The sequence below is a fragment of the Henckelia pumila genome, chromosome 1, assembly GCF_033568475.1.
Source record: "Henckelia pumila isolate YLH828 chromosome 1, ASM3356847v2, whole genome shotgun sequence".
NCBI lineage: Eukaryota > Viridiplantae > Streptophyta > Magnoliopsida > Lamiales > Gesneriaceae > Henckelia > Henckelia pumila.
In genome coordinates this window covers 94543291-94564313 of record NC_133120.1, presented here as the reverse complement: position 1 = coordinate 94564313, position 21023 = coordinate 94543291, and the positions used below count along the sequence as shown (strand labels likewise).

At 44.9% G+C, this 21023-nt stretch overlaps 1 protein-coding gene across 1 annotated transcript; it reads left to right on the top strand.

Annotated features, from left to right (window-relative positions):
- The first annotated feature begins 124 nt into the window (after positions 1 to 124).
- LOC140869187 (uncharacterized) lies at positions 125 to 19826 on the top strand. Its single transcript, XM_073272952.1, has 5 exons — positions 125 to 497; positions 14712 to 18024; positions 18148 to 18403; positions 18512 to 18628; positions 19614 to 19826. The coding sequence occupies exons 1-5, from the start codon at positions 125 to 127 to the stop codon at positions 19824 to 19826; spliced, it is 4272 nt and encodes a 1423-aa protein (XP_073129053.1).
- The last annotated feature ends 1197 nt before the right edge of the window (positions 19827 to 21023 follow it).

Genomic DNA, 21023 nt, shown 5'->3' with positions numbered 1-21023 from the left:
ATCTTGGCTATCCTGGAGCCGATGATTTCTCTTGATCAGCGCTTCATGACCCGTCGTCTTGGTTTCCAGAGAGTTCTTTCGAATGTCTCTGGTCATATTTGGGTTTTTTTTGGCGGACGATGTGATGGCGGAGTGTGTCTTTGATCACACTCAGTTCCTCCATCTTCGCGTGTCGGCTCCCTTTTTGCCGACCCATGTTTTTTGCTCTTTCGTTTATGCCAAGTGTGACTACATTTTACGGCGGGACTTGTGGGCTTCTTTGCTGCAAGTCAAGCCTGATGGTGGTCCTTGGCTTGTTGGTGGGGATTTTAATGTCGTGAGGGATGCCTCCGAGTGTCTTGGCTCTTCTGGTGGGAGGCAGTTCCCCATGGACGAGTTTAATCATTTTGTTTTGGAGTCTGCACTGGTCGACGCTGGTTTTGAGGGCTCTTCGTTCACCTGGACGAATAAGTCCATTTGGAAGCGTCTTGACAGAGTCTTTGTCTCTGTGGATTGGGGTGATCATTTCAACTCAGTCAGAGTTGAACACCTCTGTAGCGACCCTACCCGGATCCACTACCTAATCAGAGTTAAGATCATAATTAACCATGCATTAAATCAAATTGCTGCGGAAGACTAAATACAAGTAGACCGGCAGAATACAACCGGCTAATCAAACTCGATTTATACAACCCAATCGAATTACTTTAAATAAAACCTACAGCTAATCCTGCTGTCTTCAAGGTCACTGGCTACTCCAGGCTCCTGGTGCTCAATCCTGCACTATACCTGCCCCATCGAATAGGGTATCCAGATACACAGAAAATACTGGACGTGAGCTCTAAGCTCAATACGAAAGCACGGATAAACATACAAATATAATGCATGCAAATGACCGAGTATCCATATCTGGGATAACTGTATACAAACTTCTCAAACTGGCGCCTGGGATATAAGCTCGTCACATCGGGGTAGCTAACCACTGTGTGCGACCACTCATTCCCGAATCCCGGACGCGGACCGCGGAGTCCTCGAGGTATCAGTACCTAAGGGTACTCGATATCAAACGTCCTAACAGGGCTGAGCAACCCTAACTGGCTCATCTCGAAAGATATACAGATGTACAGGCACAAGATGGTATGCACATGCCGCATAACAATAATAACATGCAAACACATAAATGCAACATATAAGCATGCATATCCGCTGGCAATCTCAGTCAGTACTTACGTACCTTTCTAAGGCAGTCCTAGTAGTCCCACTCTAGGTTCCAAGTCTATCATCAAGTCTACAATGCAAATACCCATGCATCATTCAATAAGCGCTAAAAGACTTAACTAAGCTATTGCATACTCCTAAATAATTTAAGGAGACCATAGCTATACCTGCGTCCATCGTCAGCCCACTGATGGCGACTATCCCGCAACTAGGGCACTCCCCTGCTGCGAATCCACAGCCTCGAACACGGCTCTACAACACGAGCACTGCTCCGTTACTATGTCAGACACTGTCTGACTATACTAAAACAATTATTCTACTCCAACTCTAGAATAAGAGTACCCAAAGCCTTAAAATAGGACCACGAGGGCGAAGGAGAGAATTCGGAATTGTCAAGAAATGAATGCCTCGGACCTTATATTTATAGGCATAGATCGGAACCTCTGATCCTTGATCGGAACTTCCGATCCTTGATCGGAACGTCCGATCCTGCCATCGGAGATTCCGAACATCCTTATCTGCCACATGTCAAAATCTCACTGGTTGACTTTGGATAGGGGTGATCGAAGCTTCCGATCGTTCATCGGAGCTTCCGATCACCTTCGGAGCATCCGATCCTAACTTCGGAGCTTCCGATCTGTCTGACCCACCGGACCATTTCTGATCATTTTGGGTCTATTTCCAGGCTCCGTTAATCCATTTAGAAGTCTCCTTAATCACGTTTTTACTAAATATAACATGATCACACGATAATTACTCATTATCGTTAATTCTGGATATGGGCCACTACATTCCCACCACCTTAAAAGGATTTCGTCCTCGAAATCTAAGGTAAACCTCGGGACTATAGTATAAACCATTCATCCAATTCATTAGTAGTTCCGGTTCAAAACATCTGGTTAAATAACTTTCGACAATACCAAACCTCGCTAAACCTGCAAGGTCTGTTCATTCACTGAACCACATCAGAACATAAACTCGATTTATAATTCGCATTGATTTCAAACTCGTACGCTTTTAACAATCACTCTAGAAATCACCGCCTTCTTATCAGCAATCCTGCGAGAATCGAGTAACACTGCTGACTATCGTCAGTTATCCATCGATAACTGCAACAACACGGCACCTTCGGTCCAAATTGTCGACTGTATCAGCCACAGTGCTTACAAATCTTAGCGATGACACTCCTGCTAAGATCGTATCTAGCCATCAGTTATTCTCTAGACATGCACGAACTCCATCGCTGCCCATTGAGAAAATAAGATACAACTCATTGTATCTCACTAGTGTAACGATAACATCGCATCCCTTGACGTTATCGCAAAGCTCTAAACAAATCAATCTAGATTCGTCTCTCGGTCAAATCCTAGATATCCCTTTTTCAAGAACTCATGTGGGTTACTTTTTATCACGAAGGATAAAATATTTCTTCCCGAAACAGTACCTTATGCGAATAGAAATGGCAACCACCGGCCACCAATTCGCAAAGCAATCGCATCACTGCACACGACTCTAGCCATCTGAAATCCCCAGACTGATTGCAACAAACCTTGATCCGAACCTCGCTATCGTAGATAGCATCTACTTAATCGTATTAGTCATCCTTCCATGGATAACAACAAAATCCTGACAATTCCTGTCAACAAAGTACGTTCTTTCAGTACTCACCCTGCCATTGGCCAACGAATGTTCCCAAAGAACAACAACTAGCAAACAGAGATTTGTAACCCCAATTGTGACAAAATCCTTATACACAATTTCTTGTCTAAATGCATCCTTCGAGGTCATCGCCTCAAAATTCACTATCATCCTGCTGAAACTCCCAGATGGACCAACACCATCCTCAGCATTAGTAGCCTATGTCGAATGCTTACTTCTATCTCGGAACTAGAGATAGTATCGACGAAAACGATTCCGGTTAATCCTGTTCCAGATAACCAAATCCTTGGCTCCCTAGCGGGGATAACCAAACGGATTCAACTAGATCCCGCACAAAATCTATCAATACTAGCGGCAATCCCGCTATCTCAACCTCTCAATGACACAGCATATCAGAACGCACTGGGATATCAGTGACAACAATCCTGCCAGACTCAGAAACACAAGTCTCAGTTGTTGTCTCATCCCATGAAACAACTAATTCAAACTTGCTAATGTTCATTGAACTCCATAAGCACTTGTCGAATCGCCTCTCAAGCACAAATCTCGAGAAATCTGCTGGAAGCATCCCAAGCAAAACACTCTGACCAACAGTCTTCAAAATTCGTCCACTGACAAACCTGGGACAATCACTGAATCATATTTCCGCAAACTGAATAATTCATTGCTAACACCAAGCAATGCTCAGATCAAAATCCGTCATAGGTAGCCAAAGCAACGTTACCAACAACTACGATCACAAGAGCCAACTAATGACCACTTGAATCGTTATATCAAAGCATACCATACTTAAAGTACCATTCCCAGTACTTCTTGATTCACTATATCTCATCTGTACCGATTGGAATAATCTGATCAATGAAACTCTCATGACTCGATCAATATCAATAATCTCACTGCCACACGTTCGCATATCCCAAATACTTGGAATCAAAATAATCACAGTTGATTCAATCGCTCATTTTTGACAGAGTCAGACAACAGTTACAAGTAGTCACTAGCGCTAAACATGCACCAGTCTAGACATACTATCACTGTCTATCTTCATCCAAGATGATCATAAGGACTTGTTCAATCCAAGCCGCAATACAAGTCTGAAAAGATTTCAACTATCGTTGAACATGCTCCTGATAACTATATCTCTTGCTAAGACTGCAACAAATCGAGACTGAGGTTACTTGTCGCGGTGTCCTACCTGAAATCACTACCAAGTGTACACTGGCATAAATCACGCTATCCTCACGCCTCAAATAGTCATGTACAATCCTTAGCATTGGATATAATCTATCACTGAAGGAAAACTATCATTACTGAAAAATACTCATCCCCGAGTCAAATGTTTCAGGAAGTTCACAAACCATCTCCTGGATAGCCCCTATCACAAGAGCATCCAAACACCGACTAGATCCACTAGTCTAGCAGTATTCAATAGACTAAAATTGTCTGCTCAGAGTACGCACTCGTCAAGGAAAATCCCTCCAAGACTGGTCCTTGTGACAAAACTGCAAACCAATATCTCTGACGACAGTCAGACGATATCTAAACCGCCGACACCTAACCAGGCATCCAATCCAATGTCATACCCCGTCGTGACTGTTACCAAAACTCTAGACTAAGTAGCCTTCCCACCGCCAAATCCTGAAGCACGAAGGCTTCCAGGAATTCTCCGAGGTACGAAAGACTCCCAGAGTAACACTGGCATAGGGTCGCGCTCCATCATGTCTAGTCATGGTCCTAGTCCACAACTCTCGGCATATACCCAACTTGGTATCCCGATGAAATCCCATCATCACGAAGTCTCAACCTATTCAGGTCAATCAGACTACCGTCCTAAGGAAACAACTTAGAACAAAAACTCAAAATTCCAAATAAGATCGATATTTCCATGCTCCCAGATGAATTACCTCATCAATGGCACTAACTTAGTCAAACGACTAATTAGGTCAGCCCTAGGAAGACACCTAGACTAACCCCATGTCAATCCGTTACCGTTGACTTACTCAAAATCCATGAGCTATCCTAGTTGATCAGTCAACTAATTCCAAGCCAAACTTAGTAAAATTACTTGTAATCAAACACGAATCTTTGAATAAGTAAAACATGTATCATTACTTCAAGTTATGTACAATTTCCTTTATTACAATCCCATGTAATACATACAGTATTCAAAATACAACAAAATGTACATCCAATAACTTGAACCGATTACAACCAAATTCCGATGATTCATTACAACTGAAATACTGTTTACAAATACATCAATACAGTATTTAAAATCGTCGAACTTGTCTTCACTCCTTGAGCATGAAGCTTCCAATCGACACACGCATCGATACAAGCATACTTCCGTCCAAGTCTCTCTACATGTCCTCCAGCGAAGAACTCCAGAGAAATATCACGTGATAGCTAACCAGCTATGCTCTGCTTCAGTTCATGTCAGTCGACTTCTTCTGCTCACGATCTACCATCAGCGTTCTTCTTGTATCTAAATCATGCTTTTGAACATACCTACCAAAAGCATCGATACAAGCATACCGGCAAAACCATGTTCTGCACGAGGTTAAAGACCTCACTCTCGAAACCTGTCATGCTTTAGGCACTCGAGACATTCTCTGGTGAAGGTCTATCTGACAATCTCTCCAACTACGAGTGGATAATCTTTCAAGGATTGGAACCACATGGATTACTAAACACCATTCGTTCCAAAAATCCCTCAGAGGTATCTGACGTGATATAACCGATCTTCTCTTCCAGTCTTCCCTGGCTGGAATCCATATGTTCTTCGATCAACATCCCAATGCATCGAATGATGAACCGTCCACAGCAGTCAATCGATCTATCGATATGCTACTACTGGTGTTCTCATCACTGCTGCATTCCTTATATTAAAGACTTATGCCGCAAACCTCGGCAATGAAGAATCAAATCTTCTTTCGCTAGGCCTCAATCAATCCTACAAGGATAATCAAGAAGTCTTATTATCAATTTCCTAAGTCCCTTGCATGCAGTGCTCTGATACCATAAATGTAGCGACCCTATCCGGATCCACTACCTAATCAGAGTTAAGAGCATAATTAAGCATGCATTAAATCAAATTGCTGTGGAAGACTAAATACAAGTAGACCGGCAGAATACAACCGGCTAATCAAACTCGATTTATACAACCCAATCGAATTACTTTAAATAAAACCTACAGCTAATCCTGCTGTCTTCAAGGTCACTGGCTACTCCAGGCTCCTGATGCTCAATCCTGCACCTATACCTGCCCCATCGAATAGGGTATCCAGATACACAGAAAATACTGGACGTGAGCTCTAAGCTCAATACGAAAGCACGGATAAACATATAAATATGATGCATGCAAATGACTGGGTATCCATATCTGGGATAACTGTATACAAACTGCTCAAACTGGCGCCTGGGATATAAGCTCGTCACATCGGGGTAGCTAACCACTGTGTGCGACCACTCATTCCCGAATCCCGGACGCGGACCGCGGAGTCCTCGAGGTATCAGTACCTAAGGGTACTCGATATCAAACGTCCTAACAGGGCTGAGCAACCCTAACTGGCTCATCTCGAAAGATATACAGATATACAGGCACAAGATGGTATGCACATGCCGCATAACAATAATAACATGCAAACATATAAATGCAACATATAAGCATGCATATCCGCTGGAAATCTCAGTCAGTACTTACGTACCTTTCTAAGGCAGTCCTAGTAGTCCCACTCTAGGTTCCAAACTTATCATCAAGTCTACAATGCAAATACCCATGCATCATTCAATAAGCGCTAAAAGCTGTAACTAAGTTATTGCATACTCCTAAATAATTTAAGGAGACCATAGCTATACCTGCGTCCGTCGTCAGCCCACTGATGGCGACTATCCCACAACTAGGGCTGTAGTGACCCTTACCCGGATCACCTACTAACAGAGCTTAGGCATGCAATTAACTTAATAAAACAGCTATCAGAATAAACTGCGGAAACCATAAACATTATACAATCCCAAGTAAAAGAATCTGTAATTTATCCAAATAATATACAAACAAATCGAATAGCTGTATTAACCTCAAAACAACAGAAATAAAACCTAGACGAAGCTCCAGCCGGTCAACCACTGACTAGCCCCTCCTGGATCCACCCTCCTCGTCCAATCGCAAACCTGCCCCATGGAATAGGGTGTCCAGAAACACAGAGTACGAGACGTGAGTATAAAACGCTCAGTACGAGAGTATGAGTATACATGCATGCAAAGTGAACTCCCTATAAACTCGAGGTCAAGGATCAGATAACAGAGACAGACCGAGCCCTGGTATGTAGCACGTTGTGCCGTTGCTTCATGAGGTGGCTCCCATACCGATATAACCGTGGATACGCCGGACCCAAATCGATGGAAGTCCATCCACTAACAGGATAAGGTACAACCCTACTAACAGACATTTCAAAAGAGATACAACAAGATGCAAATGAATGCAGCATAAATCAATGACATGTAAACCATGCAGTCACATAATACATGCATACTCAGTTAGGATATCTCGAACAGTACTTCCGTACCTCAAATAAGTGCAAGCTCTACCAACTCTAGGTACACGCCTATAGTCTGCTCTACACTGCCAAATGATACTACTATCATTAAAGTGCTCTAAAAGCCTTAACTAAGCTATTGCATACTCCTAAATATTTATAGGAAGCAAAAGCTATACCTTCGTCCGTCGTTAGCCCTTTGATGTCGATGCCTCCAGAACTTGGGCACAACTCCGCTACGACTCCCGAATGTCTTGCCGACCTCCGGGACAAGCCTAAGAAGACTAGAACAGCTCCAAAAGGACTAGAATGGAAAGGAAAACTCGGAATTGGCAAATGAAAGTGAAGCCTCGGCCTTCTATTTATAGACAACGATCGGAACTTCCGATCCTTGATCGGAACGTCCGAACCCCGATCGGAACGTCCGATCCTGCCATCGGAGCTTCCGAAGATCCTGATTTGCCACGTGTCAAAATATCACTTGTTGAGTCCGGATAGGGGTGATCGGAGCTTCCGATCTAGCCAATCGTCATGCCTGACGTAATATGATCGGAGCTTCCGATCCTGTTCGGAACTTCCGAACCCACCTTCGGAGCTTCCGAACTCTATTCAAGTAATTATGATTAATCCCTCAATTACTGATTTGGTTACGGGCTACTACATTCTCCCCCACTTAAGATATTTCATCCTCGAAATCAGATCTTAAGTACCGAATGCAATACAGAAATCACAAACATTCTTCATTCAAATCAAACGTTTACAGATTTTGCAACTGAATATAACTTTAAGAATGAAATCAAAACAACTCAGGATGGTCTTCACGCATCCTGTCCTCAAGCTCCCAAGTAGCTTCCTCAGTGCCTCGGCATTGCCACTGAACTAAAACCAAAGGAATGACTTTGTTCCGTAAAACCTTATCCTTATAATCCAGGATACGAATAGGTTTCTTAACATAAGTCAAATGTTTGTTCACCTGAACCTCAGACCGCTGCAGAATATGAGATTCATCCGCCACATACCGTCGCAACAGAGATACGTGGAACACGTCGTGAATACTGGATAGATGCGGTGGCAAAGCTAGTCGATAAGCCAAATCGCCAATGCTCTCCAAGATCTCAAACGGACCGATAAACCTGGGAGACAAGTTGCCCTTAAGGCCAAATCTGAGAATCTTGCGGAAAGGTGACACTCTCAGAAACACTTTCTCCCCGACATCGAACTGCAAAGGCCTACGCTTGATATTAGCATAGCTGGCCTGACGATCCTGTGCAGTCTTAATCCGTTTCTTGATCTGATCAACAATGTCTATCGCCTACTGGATAAACTCCGGTCCCTCAACCTGTCTCTCCCAAACTTCTTCCCAGAAGAGTGGAGTACGACAACGTCGCCCGTACAATGCCTCAAAAGGTGTCATCCCAATACTAGTGTGATAGCTGTTGTTGTACGCGAACTCGATCAACGACAAATGATCCTGCCAGGCTGAACCAAAATCCATGACGCACGCTCTAAGCATATCCTCCAAAGTACGGATAGTGCGCTCTGACTGACCATCAGTCTCCGGATGATAGGCAGTACTCAAACTGAGATTAGTACCCATCGCACGCTGAACACTCCCCCAGAATCTAGAAGTGAACCTGGGGTCCCGATCGCTGACAATGCTCACAGGCACTCCATGAAGTCGAACGATCTCCTGAATGTACATCCGTGCCATGCGATCCACAGAGTACTCTCGGCTATAGGCAATGAAATGCGCTGACTTGGTGAGTCGGTCCACCACAACCCAGATAGCATCACAGTTCCTCGGGGATACCGGCAAATGGGTCACAAAGTCCATTGTGATAAACTCCCATTTCCATTCAGGAATAGGCAGACTGTGAAGCAATCCTCCAGGTCGTCGGTGCTCTGCCTTGACCTGCTGACACACCAAACATCTCGAAAAAAACTGATAAACACTGTGTTTCATTCCCTTCCACCAGAAACGAGTACGTAGATCCTTGTACATCTTGTTGCTCACAGGATGAATACTCAACTTAGTGCGATGTGCCTGAGACAAAATCTCCTCTCGCAACTCTTCATCCTGTGGAATCACAAGCCTACCAGACAAACACAAAAAGCCATCTGACTGATAATGAAATCCAGACGAGCTACCCTCATTAGCTAGACGATCTAAACTCTGGGTCTTCGAATCGGACATCTGAGCATCTCGGATTCGCGAATACAAGGCTGGCTCAGATAATATCGCAAACATCTGAATACTCTGCATACCTTTCTTATGCTTGAAGGTATAACCTGAAGTACAACATTCACTGATCGCACTAGACATCAAACAATTCTGAAGTACGGATAGTCGCACCTTGCGACTTAAAGCATCAGCGGTGAGATTAGCAGCTCCCGGATGGTACTTTATCTCGCAATCATAATCCTTAAGCAAGTCCATCCAACGTCTCTGCCTTATGTTCAACTCAGCCTGAGTGAACAAATACTTGAGACTCTTATGGTCGGTGAAGATCTCAAATTTCTCGCCATACAGATAATGACACCAGATCTTCAAAGCGAACACAATGGCTGCCAATTCCAAATCATGGACTGGATAGTTGTCCTCGTGAAGCTTCAGCTGTCTAGAAGCGTATGCGATCACATGCTCATTCTGAGTCAGGACACAACCTAACCCCTGAAGAGAAGCATCCGTGTAAACCACATACCCTCCAGATCCTGACGGTAATGCCAACACCGGCGCAGAAGTCAACCGCCGTCGAAACTCACAGAAATTCTCCTCACACTCGGAGGACCACTCGAAATCCACACCCTTGCGGGTAAGCTGCGTGAAAGGTCGAGCTAGTTGAGAGAAGTTCAGAATGAAGCGACGATAATACCCTGCTAGACCCAGAAAACTACGGATCTCAGCAACTGTCGTTGGACGCGACCAATTAAGTACCGCTTCAATCTTGCTTGGATCAACAGAAATCCCCTCCCTGGATATGATATGGCCAAGAAAGACCACTCTATCCATCCAGAACTCACACTTGCTCAGCTTGGCGTACAACTGCTCATCTCGAAGAGTCTGCAGTACCAACCTCAAGTGAGAAACATGCTCTTCCGTATTACGCGAATACACCAAGATGTCGTCAATGAATACCATGACAAACTTGTTCAAATACTCCCTGAAGACACGGTTCATCAAATCCATGAATATAGCCGACGCATTAGTCAAACCAAATGGCATTACTAGAAACTCGTAATGCCCATAGCGAGTACAGAATGCAGTCTTGGCTACGTCCTGATCACGGACTCTCAACTGATGATACCCAGATCTCAAGTCAATCTTGGAGTAAACTGACGTGCCCTGCAGCTGATCAAACAAGTCATCAATACAAGGCAATTGATACTTGTTCTTCACAGTGACTCGATTCAGCTGCCGATAGTCAATGCACAACCACATCGACCCATCCTTCTTCTTTACAAAGAGAACAGGAGCTCCCCAAGGAGATACACTAGGACGAATGTACCCCTTGTCCAAAAGATCCTGTAGCTGATTCTTCAACTCACGCATCTCTGACGGAGCCAGACGATACGGTGCTCGAGAAATAGGTGAAGTACCCAGCATCAACTCTATGCCAAACTCGACTTCCCTAGCAGGAGGAAAACCCGGAATCTCATTAGGAAATACATCTGAAAATTCATCAACAACAGGAATGCTCTCTATCCCAATACTCTCAGCGGACAAATCAACTGCATAGATAAAATAGCCTTCCCCTCCAGACTCTAGAGCTCGACAGGCTCTCAAAGCTGATACCAAAGGCATCGGGGGTCGCGCTCCCTCACCATAGAAAAACCAGCTCTCACTCCCCACCGGATGAAAGCGTACTAATCTCTGATAGCAGTCCACTGAAGCTCGATAGGTAGTCAACATATCTATTCCCAGAATGCAATCAAAGTCGTCCATCGCCAGGACCATGAGATTCGCTAACAGAATGTTCCCTTCGAACTCTAAAGGGCAACCCATCACTAGACGCTTAGCCAAAGCAGATTGGCCCGTCGGAGTAGAAACAGACATCACTACGTCTAGTGCAATGCATGGTAACTTATGTCTCTTAACAAAACGTGCAGAAATGAAGGAATGAGATGCACCAGTGTCAATAAGTACAAGAGCAGGTATACCATAAAGCAGAAATGTACCTGTGATAACTTTCTCATTCTCCTCCACTGCCTGATCATGTCTCAGGGCAAATACCTGGCCAGAAGCTCGTGGCCTCAAATGAGAACTCCCAGCAGGTTGTCCCTGCGACCTCTGCTGAATGGTGGCCTGAGAACCAGATCCTGAACCAGAACCAGAACTGCCTCCCCCAGATAGTGGACAATCCCTCCGGATATGACCAGTCTCTCCACAACGGAAACAAGCTCCAGAAGCTCTACGGCACTTGTCGGATGGATGGTTCTTTTCACAGTGATCACACTTGTCCTTCTTACCGAAATGGACAACACCTCCAGAACCAGAGGAAGAAGTAGATCCAGACTTCTTGAAAGATTGGGCACGGGGACCCAAAGAACTAGCAGGCCTCGACTGAGGGAAAGACCTGTTCCGCCGAATGCTGTCCTCCGCCTGGTGACAACGGCTCACCAAACCCTCGTAGGACATGTCGTCGCCAACCGCCACACGGTCATGGATCTTAGGGTTAAGGCCCTGAAGGAACAGATTATACTTCATCTCTGAGCTATCAGCAATCTCGGGGCAATAGGATAGCAGATCAAAGAACCTCTGCTGATACTCATCAATAGACATGGCTCCCTGTCGCAGACTCAGTAGCTCGCCTGCCTTCGACTGACGGAGTGCAGGAGGAAAACACCGCTTTTGAAAAGCTGTGCGGAACTCGGCCCAGGTGGCCACTCCTCTCGCCGCAACAAAAGGTGCAGAAGTAAACCTCCACCACCTGCGCGCACGTCCATCCAGAAGATAACCCAGGGTCTCCATCTTCTGCTCCTCGGTGCAATGGAAAGTCTGAAAAGTCGTCTCCATGCGGTCTAACCAGTTCTCCGCATCCTTCGGAGACTCACCTCCAACTAAGGGCTTAGGACCCATAGCTAAGAATCGACGCACAGTGAAACGCTCGTCGTCATGAAGACGATGACGCCGTTCTCGACGAGGCTCCCGGTCGGCATCACCCCAACGCCCACCAACACTGCCATGAGAACTCCGGTCGTCACGATTTGCCATCTACAAAAATACCTCATGATGAGACTAAATCCCAAGAATTCTTTTGCATGCTCTGATACCATAAATGTAGTGACCCTTACCCGGATCACCTACTAACAGAGTTTAGGCATGCAACTAACTTAATAAAACAGATATCAGAATAAACTGCGGAAACCATAAACATTATAAAATCCCAAGTAAAGGAATCTGTAATTTATCCAAATAATATACAACCAAATTGAATAGCTGCATTAACCTCAAAAAAACAGAAATAAAACCTAGACGAAGCTCCAGCCGGTCAACCACTGACTAGCCCCTCCTGGATCCACCCTCCTCGTCCAATCGCAAACCTGCCCCATGGAATAGGGTGTCCAAAAACACAGAGTACGAGACGTGAGCATAAAACGCTCAGTACGAGAGTATGAGTATACATGCATGCAAAGTGAACTCCCTATAAACTCGAGGTCAAGGATCAGATAACAGAGACAGATCGAGCCCTGGTATGTAGCACGCTGTGCCGTCGCTTCAGGAGGTGGCTCCCATACCGAGATAACCGTGGATACGCCGGACCCAAATTGATAGAAGTCCATCCACTAACAGGATAGGGTACAACCCTACTAACAGACATTTCGAAAGAGATACAGCAAGATACAAATGAATGCAGCATAAATCAATGACATGTAAACCATGCAGTCACATAATACATGCATACTCAGTCAGGATATCTCGAACAGTACTTCCGTACCTCAAATAAGTGCAAGCTCTACCAACTCTAAAAGCCTTAACTAAGCTATTGCATACTCCTAAATATTTATAGGAAGCAAAAGCTATACCTTCGTCCATCGTTAGCCCTTTGATGTCGATGCCTCCAGAACTTGGGCACAACTCCGCTACGACTCCCGAATGTATCGCCGACCTCCGGGCCAAGCCTAAGAAGACTAGAACAGCTCCAAAAGGACTAGAATGGAAAGGAAAACTCGGAATTGGCAAATGAAAGTGAAGCCTCGGCCTTCTATTTATAGACAACGATCGGAACTTCCGATCCTTGATCGGAACGTCCGAACCCCGATCGGAACGTCCGATCCTGCCATCGGAGCTTCCAAAAATCCTGATCTGCCACGTGTCAAAATATCACTTGTTGACTCCGGATAGGGGTGATCGGAGCTTCCGGTCCTGATCGGAGCTTCCGATCTAGCCAATCGTCATGCCTGACGTAATATGATCGGAGCTTCCGATCCTGCATCGGAGCTTCCGATCCTGTTCGGAACTTCCGAACCCACCTTCGGAGCTTCCGAACTCTATTCAAGTAATTATGATTAATCCCTCAATTACTGATTTTGGTTACGGGCTACTACAAGGGCACTCCCCTGCTGCGAATCCACAGCCTCGAACACGGCTCTACAACACGAGCACTGCTCCGTTACTATTTCAGACACTGTCTGACTATACTAAAACAATTATTCTACTCCAACTCTAGAATAAGAGTACCCAAAGCCTTAAAATAGGACCACTAGGGCGAAGGAGAGAATTCGGAATTGGCAAGAAATGAATGCCTCGGACCTTATATTTATAGGCATCGATCGGAACCTCCGATCCTTGATCGGAACGTCCGATCCTGCCATCGGAGCTTCCGAACATCCTTATCAGCCACATGTCAAAATCTCACTGGTTGACTTCGGATAGGGGTGATCGGAGCTTCCAATCCTGTTTGGAGCTTCCGATCAACCACACGTCATGGATGACGTAATTCGATCGGAGCTTCCGATCGTTCATCGGAGCTTCCGATCACCTTCGGAGCATCCAATCCTAAATTCGGAGCTTCCGATCTGTCTGACCCACCGGACCATTTTTGATTATTTTGGGTCTACCGTTAATCCATTTAGAAGTCTCCTTAATCATGTTTTTACTAAATATAACATGATCACACGATAATTACTCATTATCGTTAATTCTGGATATGGGCCACTACAACCTCAGTCGCACGGTTTCGGACCATTGTCCTCTTTTGGTGTCTGCTCCTGTCTTTGCTCGGGGGCCGAGCTCGTTTCGGTTCCAGAGCATGTGGACTCGTCACCCGGGGTTCCTTCAAACTATCAGGCTCAACTGGAACATGCCTTGCTCTTTGCAAGGCATGCCCAGGCTCTTTGCCAAGCTGAAACGATTGAAGGGCCACCTCAAGTGGTGGAACCAGGATGTTTTTGGGAACCTTTTTGATAAGATCGCTGAGGCGAAGAGGTCGGTTAAACTGGCTGAGGCCGCCTGTGAAGCGGATCCCTCTGAGCATTGCTGGACCCGCTCGTCCAGGTGCAATGAGGAGTTGTCTAGAGTCACCGCTATGGAAGCGGATTTTTGGAAGCAGAAAGCTGCTTGTAATTGGCTTGAGGATTGGGAGAGGAATACGAAGCTTTTCCACAACATGGTGAAGAAGAAGAATGTGGTTAATAAGATCTTTCGTATCTGGGAGGATGGAATTTACCTCACCTCTCTTGGTCTCATCAAGCAGTCTGGGGCTGCCTATTTCGAGCGCCTCCTCACTGGAGATCCCTTTGTCCTGGATCTTTCGGATTTTTCTGGCTTCTCCTCGGAGATTTCGGAGGAGGAGAACCTTAGATTTGCCGCCGCACCTTCCTTGGAGAAGGTTCGTGCTGTCGTCTTTTCCATCCCTCGGGATAGTGTGGCGGGCCCCGATGGGTATTCTTCGATTTTCTTTCAGAGCTTCTGGGATTTTGTGCAGCATGATGTCATGGAAACCGTCCTTGATTTCTTTCGGGGCTCTCTTATGCCCCAGGGCTTCACTGCCACCACGATCACTTTGATCCCCAAAGTCGAGGGAGCGCAAGCTTGGACGGACTTTCGTCCCATCAGCTTGTGTAATGTTTCCAACAAGATCATCTCGAAGCTTTCATACTCTCATCTGAGGTCGGTGGTGGGGAGACTTGTTTCTCAGAGTCAGAGTGGCTTTGTGCCGGGGTGGATGATTGCTGACAATATCCTTCTCGCGCATGAGCTCACTCACAGTCTTAATCTCCCTGCCCGTGGTGGTAATGTCATTCTGAAATTGGACATGGCTAAGGCCTATGATAGAGTCCAATGGTCTTTTCTTCTGGATGCCCTCCGCAGGTTTGGTTTTTCGGAGCAGGTCGTGAGGATGGTGAGGGCCTGCATTTCGTTTTGCAAGTTCTCGGTTAATGTCAATGGCACCCCTGCTGGTTTCTTTGCTTCCTCGAGGGGCTTGAGACAGGGTGACCCGTTATCTCCCCTCCTCTTCGTTCTCAGAGCGGAGTATCTGTCCCGTGGCTTGGACCGGCTGTTTCTCCAGCATTTCGATATGAGGTACTGGTCTGGGTGTGATTTGCAGATTTCCCATTTGGCCTATGCTGACGATGTCATTATTTTTGCCAATGGGGGATCCCGCGGTCTTCAGCGTCTCAAAGATTTTTTGGCTCACTATGAGAATTGCTCGGGACAGCTCGTTAATGTGGCCAAGAGTGCAATGAGCTTTCCTCCGGGCTGGATGGCTCGTCGCCGCTCCCATTTGCTGCGCATCACTGGTTTTGAGGAGGGGCAGCTGCCCTTGAAATACCTTGGAGCTCCGCTTTTCCGTGGGAACCGTAAGTACTCTCTCTTTGAGCCTCTTCTGCAGTCGGTCCGAAAAAAGCTGGAGGGCTGGGAGTCCCGTTCCCTTGCTCCTGGGAGTAGGATGACGCTGATCCGCAGTGTGCTCCTTTCCATCCCGATCTATCTCTGCCAGGTGATCCAGCCTCCTTTGGCTGTTTTGGAGAAATTGGAGCGTATTTTCAATGCTTTTCTTTGGGGCTCCAGACCCTTAGAGAAGAAGTGGCACTGGGCCCGCTGGTCTCGCGCCTGCCTCCCTGTGAAAGAAGGAGGCCTGGGTTTTCGCAGGCTCAAGGAAATTGTTGACAGCTTTTCCACGAAGCTGTGGTTCAGATTCCGGCAGGGTTCCTTTCTCTGGGCGAGATTCCTTTCGAGGAAGTATTGCCGGACTGTCAGCCCTATTTGTGCTCCTTCTCGTGGCTCCATTTCCCCCACTTGGAGGCACTTGCTCCAGATTAGACCTCGTGCGGAGCCTGGTATCCGGTGGAGGATTGGTCTTGGGGATGTCTCTTTTTGGGATGATACTTGGTTGGGTGATGCCCCTCTGTCGAGCAGGTGTGATGTTAGAGGGGATCGGTGTGTGCGTGTTTCCAGCTTCCTGTTGGAAAGAGACTGGGATTTTAATCTCCTCTGCGCTGTCGTCGCTCCCTCGGTGGCGGAGGAGATCGTTCAGATTCCTATTTTGATGGATGAGCCGGATGCGGCTATCTGGATCCACAGCACCGATGGTGCTTTTTTTGTGAGATCTGCTTGGGAGCAGGTCAGACCAAGAGGCTCGGTTTCGGATATCTTTACTTCCTGTTGGGGGCGCTGGATGAGGCCCACCATGTCCTTTTTCCTGTGGAGGTTTTGGCATCGGTGGTTGCCTGTGGATGAGGTGCTCCAGCAGCGGGGTTTCTCCCTTGTGTCCAAGTGCCAGTGCTGTGAGTCGTCGGAGACATTCACACACATTTTCATCGACGGGCCCATCGCCCGCTCTGTGTGGCATTTATTTGGGGCTATCTTTAGAGTTCGCATCCCTATCACTGAGAACTTCATTTTGTTTCTCAGTGCTTGGAAAAGGGGTCGTGAGTGGTCTCCTGGGGGTAATGTGAGGGAATTCCTTCCTTTTGTCGTGCTTTGGTTCCTCTGGACCGCACGCAATGATGTTAAGCACCGTCACTTATCCTCCTCTGCGGAGACGGTTAAGTTCCAAAGTTTGTCTTATTTGAGACTTGCCCATTCCGCAACTGTTATCAAGCCCCGTCTCTGGTTGGGGGCTCTGCAGGCTGCGAGGATGATGGGCATTTCGGTCGGCCTCCAACGGACTCATAAGACTGCCATTGTCCATTGGTTGAGGCCTCCACCTGGGTCCTTTAAGCTCAATGTGGATGGGAGCTCGAGAGGTAACCCGGGTGAGTCGTCTGTGGGAGGGGTTGTCTGGGATTCTTCTGGTAGGGTCTTGGCATTTTTTAGTGAGTTCATTGGTTTGGGGTCCAATGTCCGTGCAGAACTTTGGGCGGTTTGGAGAGGTATTCTTCTCTGTTCTAACCTTAGCCTTTTTCCCCTTTGGATTGAGACCGATTCCCAGATTTCTATTCAGATTCTTAGATCTCGGAGATGTCATTGGGATTTGGATCATATTGTTTCGAGGACGCGTGTCTTGGTGCGGAATAGGCCGGTTCATTTCTCGCATATCTATCGGGAAGGGAATTCGATTGCGGATGCGTTGGCGCGGCAGGCTCATGATCATAGGCAGTGTTTGTTGGAGATTGGTGTTCCTTTGACCATTCCCATCGCTGCTTTGGCCTGTTCTGATTTATCCGGGCTCTCCTATCTTAGATCTAGGTTCACCTAGAGTTTTTTGCTCCCTTTTCGCCGCTTCTCTTGTGTTTCTTTTTATTCCATATTCTTTTCCTCTAGGTTCGCCTAGAGTTATTTATATATGTAGCTATATATTTTTCTTTGCAGGTACAGCTCTCCGGCCTCATTTCCGGAGTTTTTTGGAGTTAGTTTGTTCCCTTGTCGTTCGCTTTGCTTCTTCAGGGTGATGGATTTGTCAGGCGTTCACTGTGGTTCCCCCTTACCTGGTTCTTGCTATTGGATGGTTGTTATGTGGGCGGCCTTTCGAGCCCTTTGTTTTTTGGATTTCCAGTCTTCTTGGGCTTTTGGTTATGGCTTGAGTTTTCTTCGCCATTCTCCTGATATTTTTGCTCCGGGTCTGCTGGTTTGCGGTCGCTCCTCCTTTTTCCAGGCGGCCTCTGATGTATAGTGACTTCCCAGCTGATCGTGACTTCTGGACATATTTCTAGCGTAGCTGTGATCTTTTGTTCAGCTCAGGATGGTACCAGCCACTTTTTGCGCCTCAGTGTCGGTTTTTGATTTTGCTGAGCTCGAGTTGTGGATCTCTACTGGCTTTTTGCTGCACGGGACGACTGCTAACGATGACTTAGTTAGTTGTCTTTGATTTTGTCTGTATTTACTTATTTTCTAGGGATGTTCTGGTTGTATTTTTTCCGATACCCTAGCTGTTCTGATGTTTCTATTACCTCTGTATAGCCTTTTGGGGAGGTCTTGGCCTAGTCCCCCTCCTCCGTTAGGTTTTATTTGTATCGCTTTTATATGTTTATATATAGGTAGGGGTCTGCCTAACACCCCCACCCCCCCCCCCCGGCTTTCGGCGGTGTTTGTCCTTAAAAAAAAAAACCCCTAAATTGAAAACCCTAAACCCTAAATTCCATTATTATGAAATTTGTACCATGGAGATTGTATCATATTATATCAAAGGTTATGATTGTGATTATTCGAATTTATAAACATGATTACCTCCCTATAATAATGTAAGATCAAGATTAGTGTCACATTTGGTAGAGAAGAAACTATCGTTCTCACCATGGGTTTAAGACTGGATTCACCATGGGCGACCAGAACCTATTCAATTTATTGTGATACACGATTTGACCCATATTAAACACCGAGGATGTCCATGCTACCGTTTTGACCGCTGTCTGACCGATTATAATGTTTGATCGACCGATTATATTTTCCCGTCGACCCATGTCAGTAAAGCTTTAAAATTTCATAATTTTGGGCTATATATTTATTTGTCATTCGACCCATTTCTAAACACTTCAAATTTTTCTTATCATTTTATAAACTTTCCTACCTTCCCAAATCATACATTATCTTCCAGGATCGCGATGTCCTCTGTTTCTCAAAGGGGAATGATATTCTGTCAATGTGGACTACGAGCAAATTTGAGGGTTTCTTGGACCAGTGATAATCCAGGTCGGAGGTTCCATGGATGCAAAAATTGAAGGGTGAAAGTTCTGTTTTAATTTTTTCACTTTTACGGGATTATCTTCATTTTTTATAATTTATTGTTCATTATGTTGTTCTAATTTGTTTTGGTCCCATTTCCTCCCTTACCGGGGCAGAGTGGTGGATGTAATTTCTTCGCATGGGAAGATTCGCCGATGTGTCGTAGGGCGATGACTATAATTCCCGAGTTGAAATGGAAACTGGCCGTGCTCGAAGATTACAAGAAAAAAGCTGAAAAAGATAACCGAAAGTTGAATTCCTTGCTTGCTGGTTCATGGTTGATTTTCATTTTGTTTACTTTGCGTTATTGGATTGGAATGTTATATTGAATGCTTGATTATCTCGAAGCTGAATAAAAATGTTATTTTTATAATAATTACATTTACAATTTAATTGTAAGGATAAGTGCATTGTCAAACATCGATATGCTATTTCCTATTTACTAAATACAAATAATCGAAAACATAAATTACATGACAAGGGAAAATAATAATTCAAAATATATATGGAAAATGAAACACAAAATTGAAGAACTCCAAAAGTCTAAATCATCTTCCAAATCACCGTCTCGCTCACTCCCCCGGAGAGAAGGGTGCTTCCAAAAAATATTAAGGAGAAGAACCAATCACTTTCTGGTTGTAAAATGTTGGATTCACATTTGGCGACAAGAAAGATAGACAAATGGGAGCTTTCAGGGATATAGATCGATTAAAGTTTAGGACACCTCTTGTATTTTTTTTAATGATAAAAATGGTCACTAACAACTAGCAATAAATACATTTATTTTGGAATTTTATTCGACTAATAATTAATAATAATTATCGGACGCAACTTAATGGCTATTTATATATATAGGAAAAAAAGATGGGATTGGGACCCCAACAGACTTGACTGTTCGAGCATGCTAGACTCAAGACTAATTTCACGGGAATCGAAATCTATCCGTCTTCTTCGGATACACATTCCAAGAAAAAGGAATTTGATTCATTCTCACCCGTGACCCGATATGTGGGAATAATTCAATTCATTCGACGATTATAAGGGGCTATAATTATTATTTATTTATTACTAGCTAGCATAACGCATGAGTATAAAATAATATAATATATTTATTATATTATTATTATTAGTTGAGAAATATATGATAATAACATATGTAGATTAATTCAAATTTAATTATTTATAATGTGTAGGGACAATTTTGGAACAAAAGCTAAAGTGCTCAACCGTATGGATTATCACTCACCCAATCTTCTTTTTCTATAAATAAAGATAGAAGGCGTTTAACTTTTCATATTCATATTCACCATTATTAAAAAAATTTACATCTCTTCATCTCCTTCGTCGTCTTCGTCTTCCACTCTTCTCCTTTCTCGAATACAAAATTACAATAATTAATATTTTGTCACTATGATTGTTGTTGATCAACTTATTATGTTGGACATTCCACACCCCGTATGGATTTCTGCCGATGATACCCAACCTGGGTTACAAGTTCCATCCAACTACAATAATACGAGAGGAGT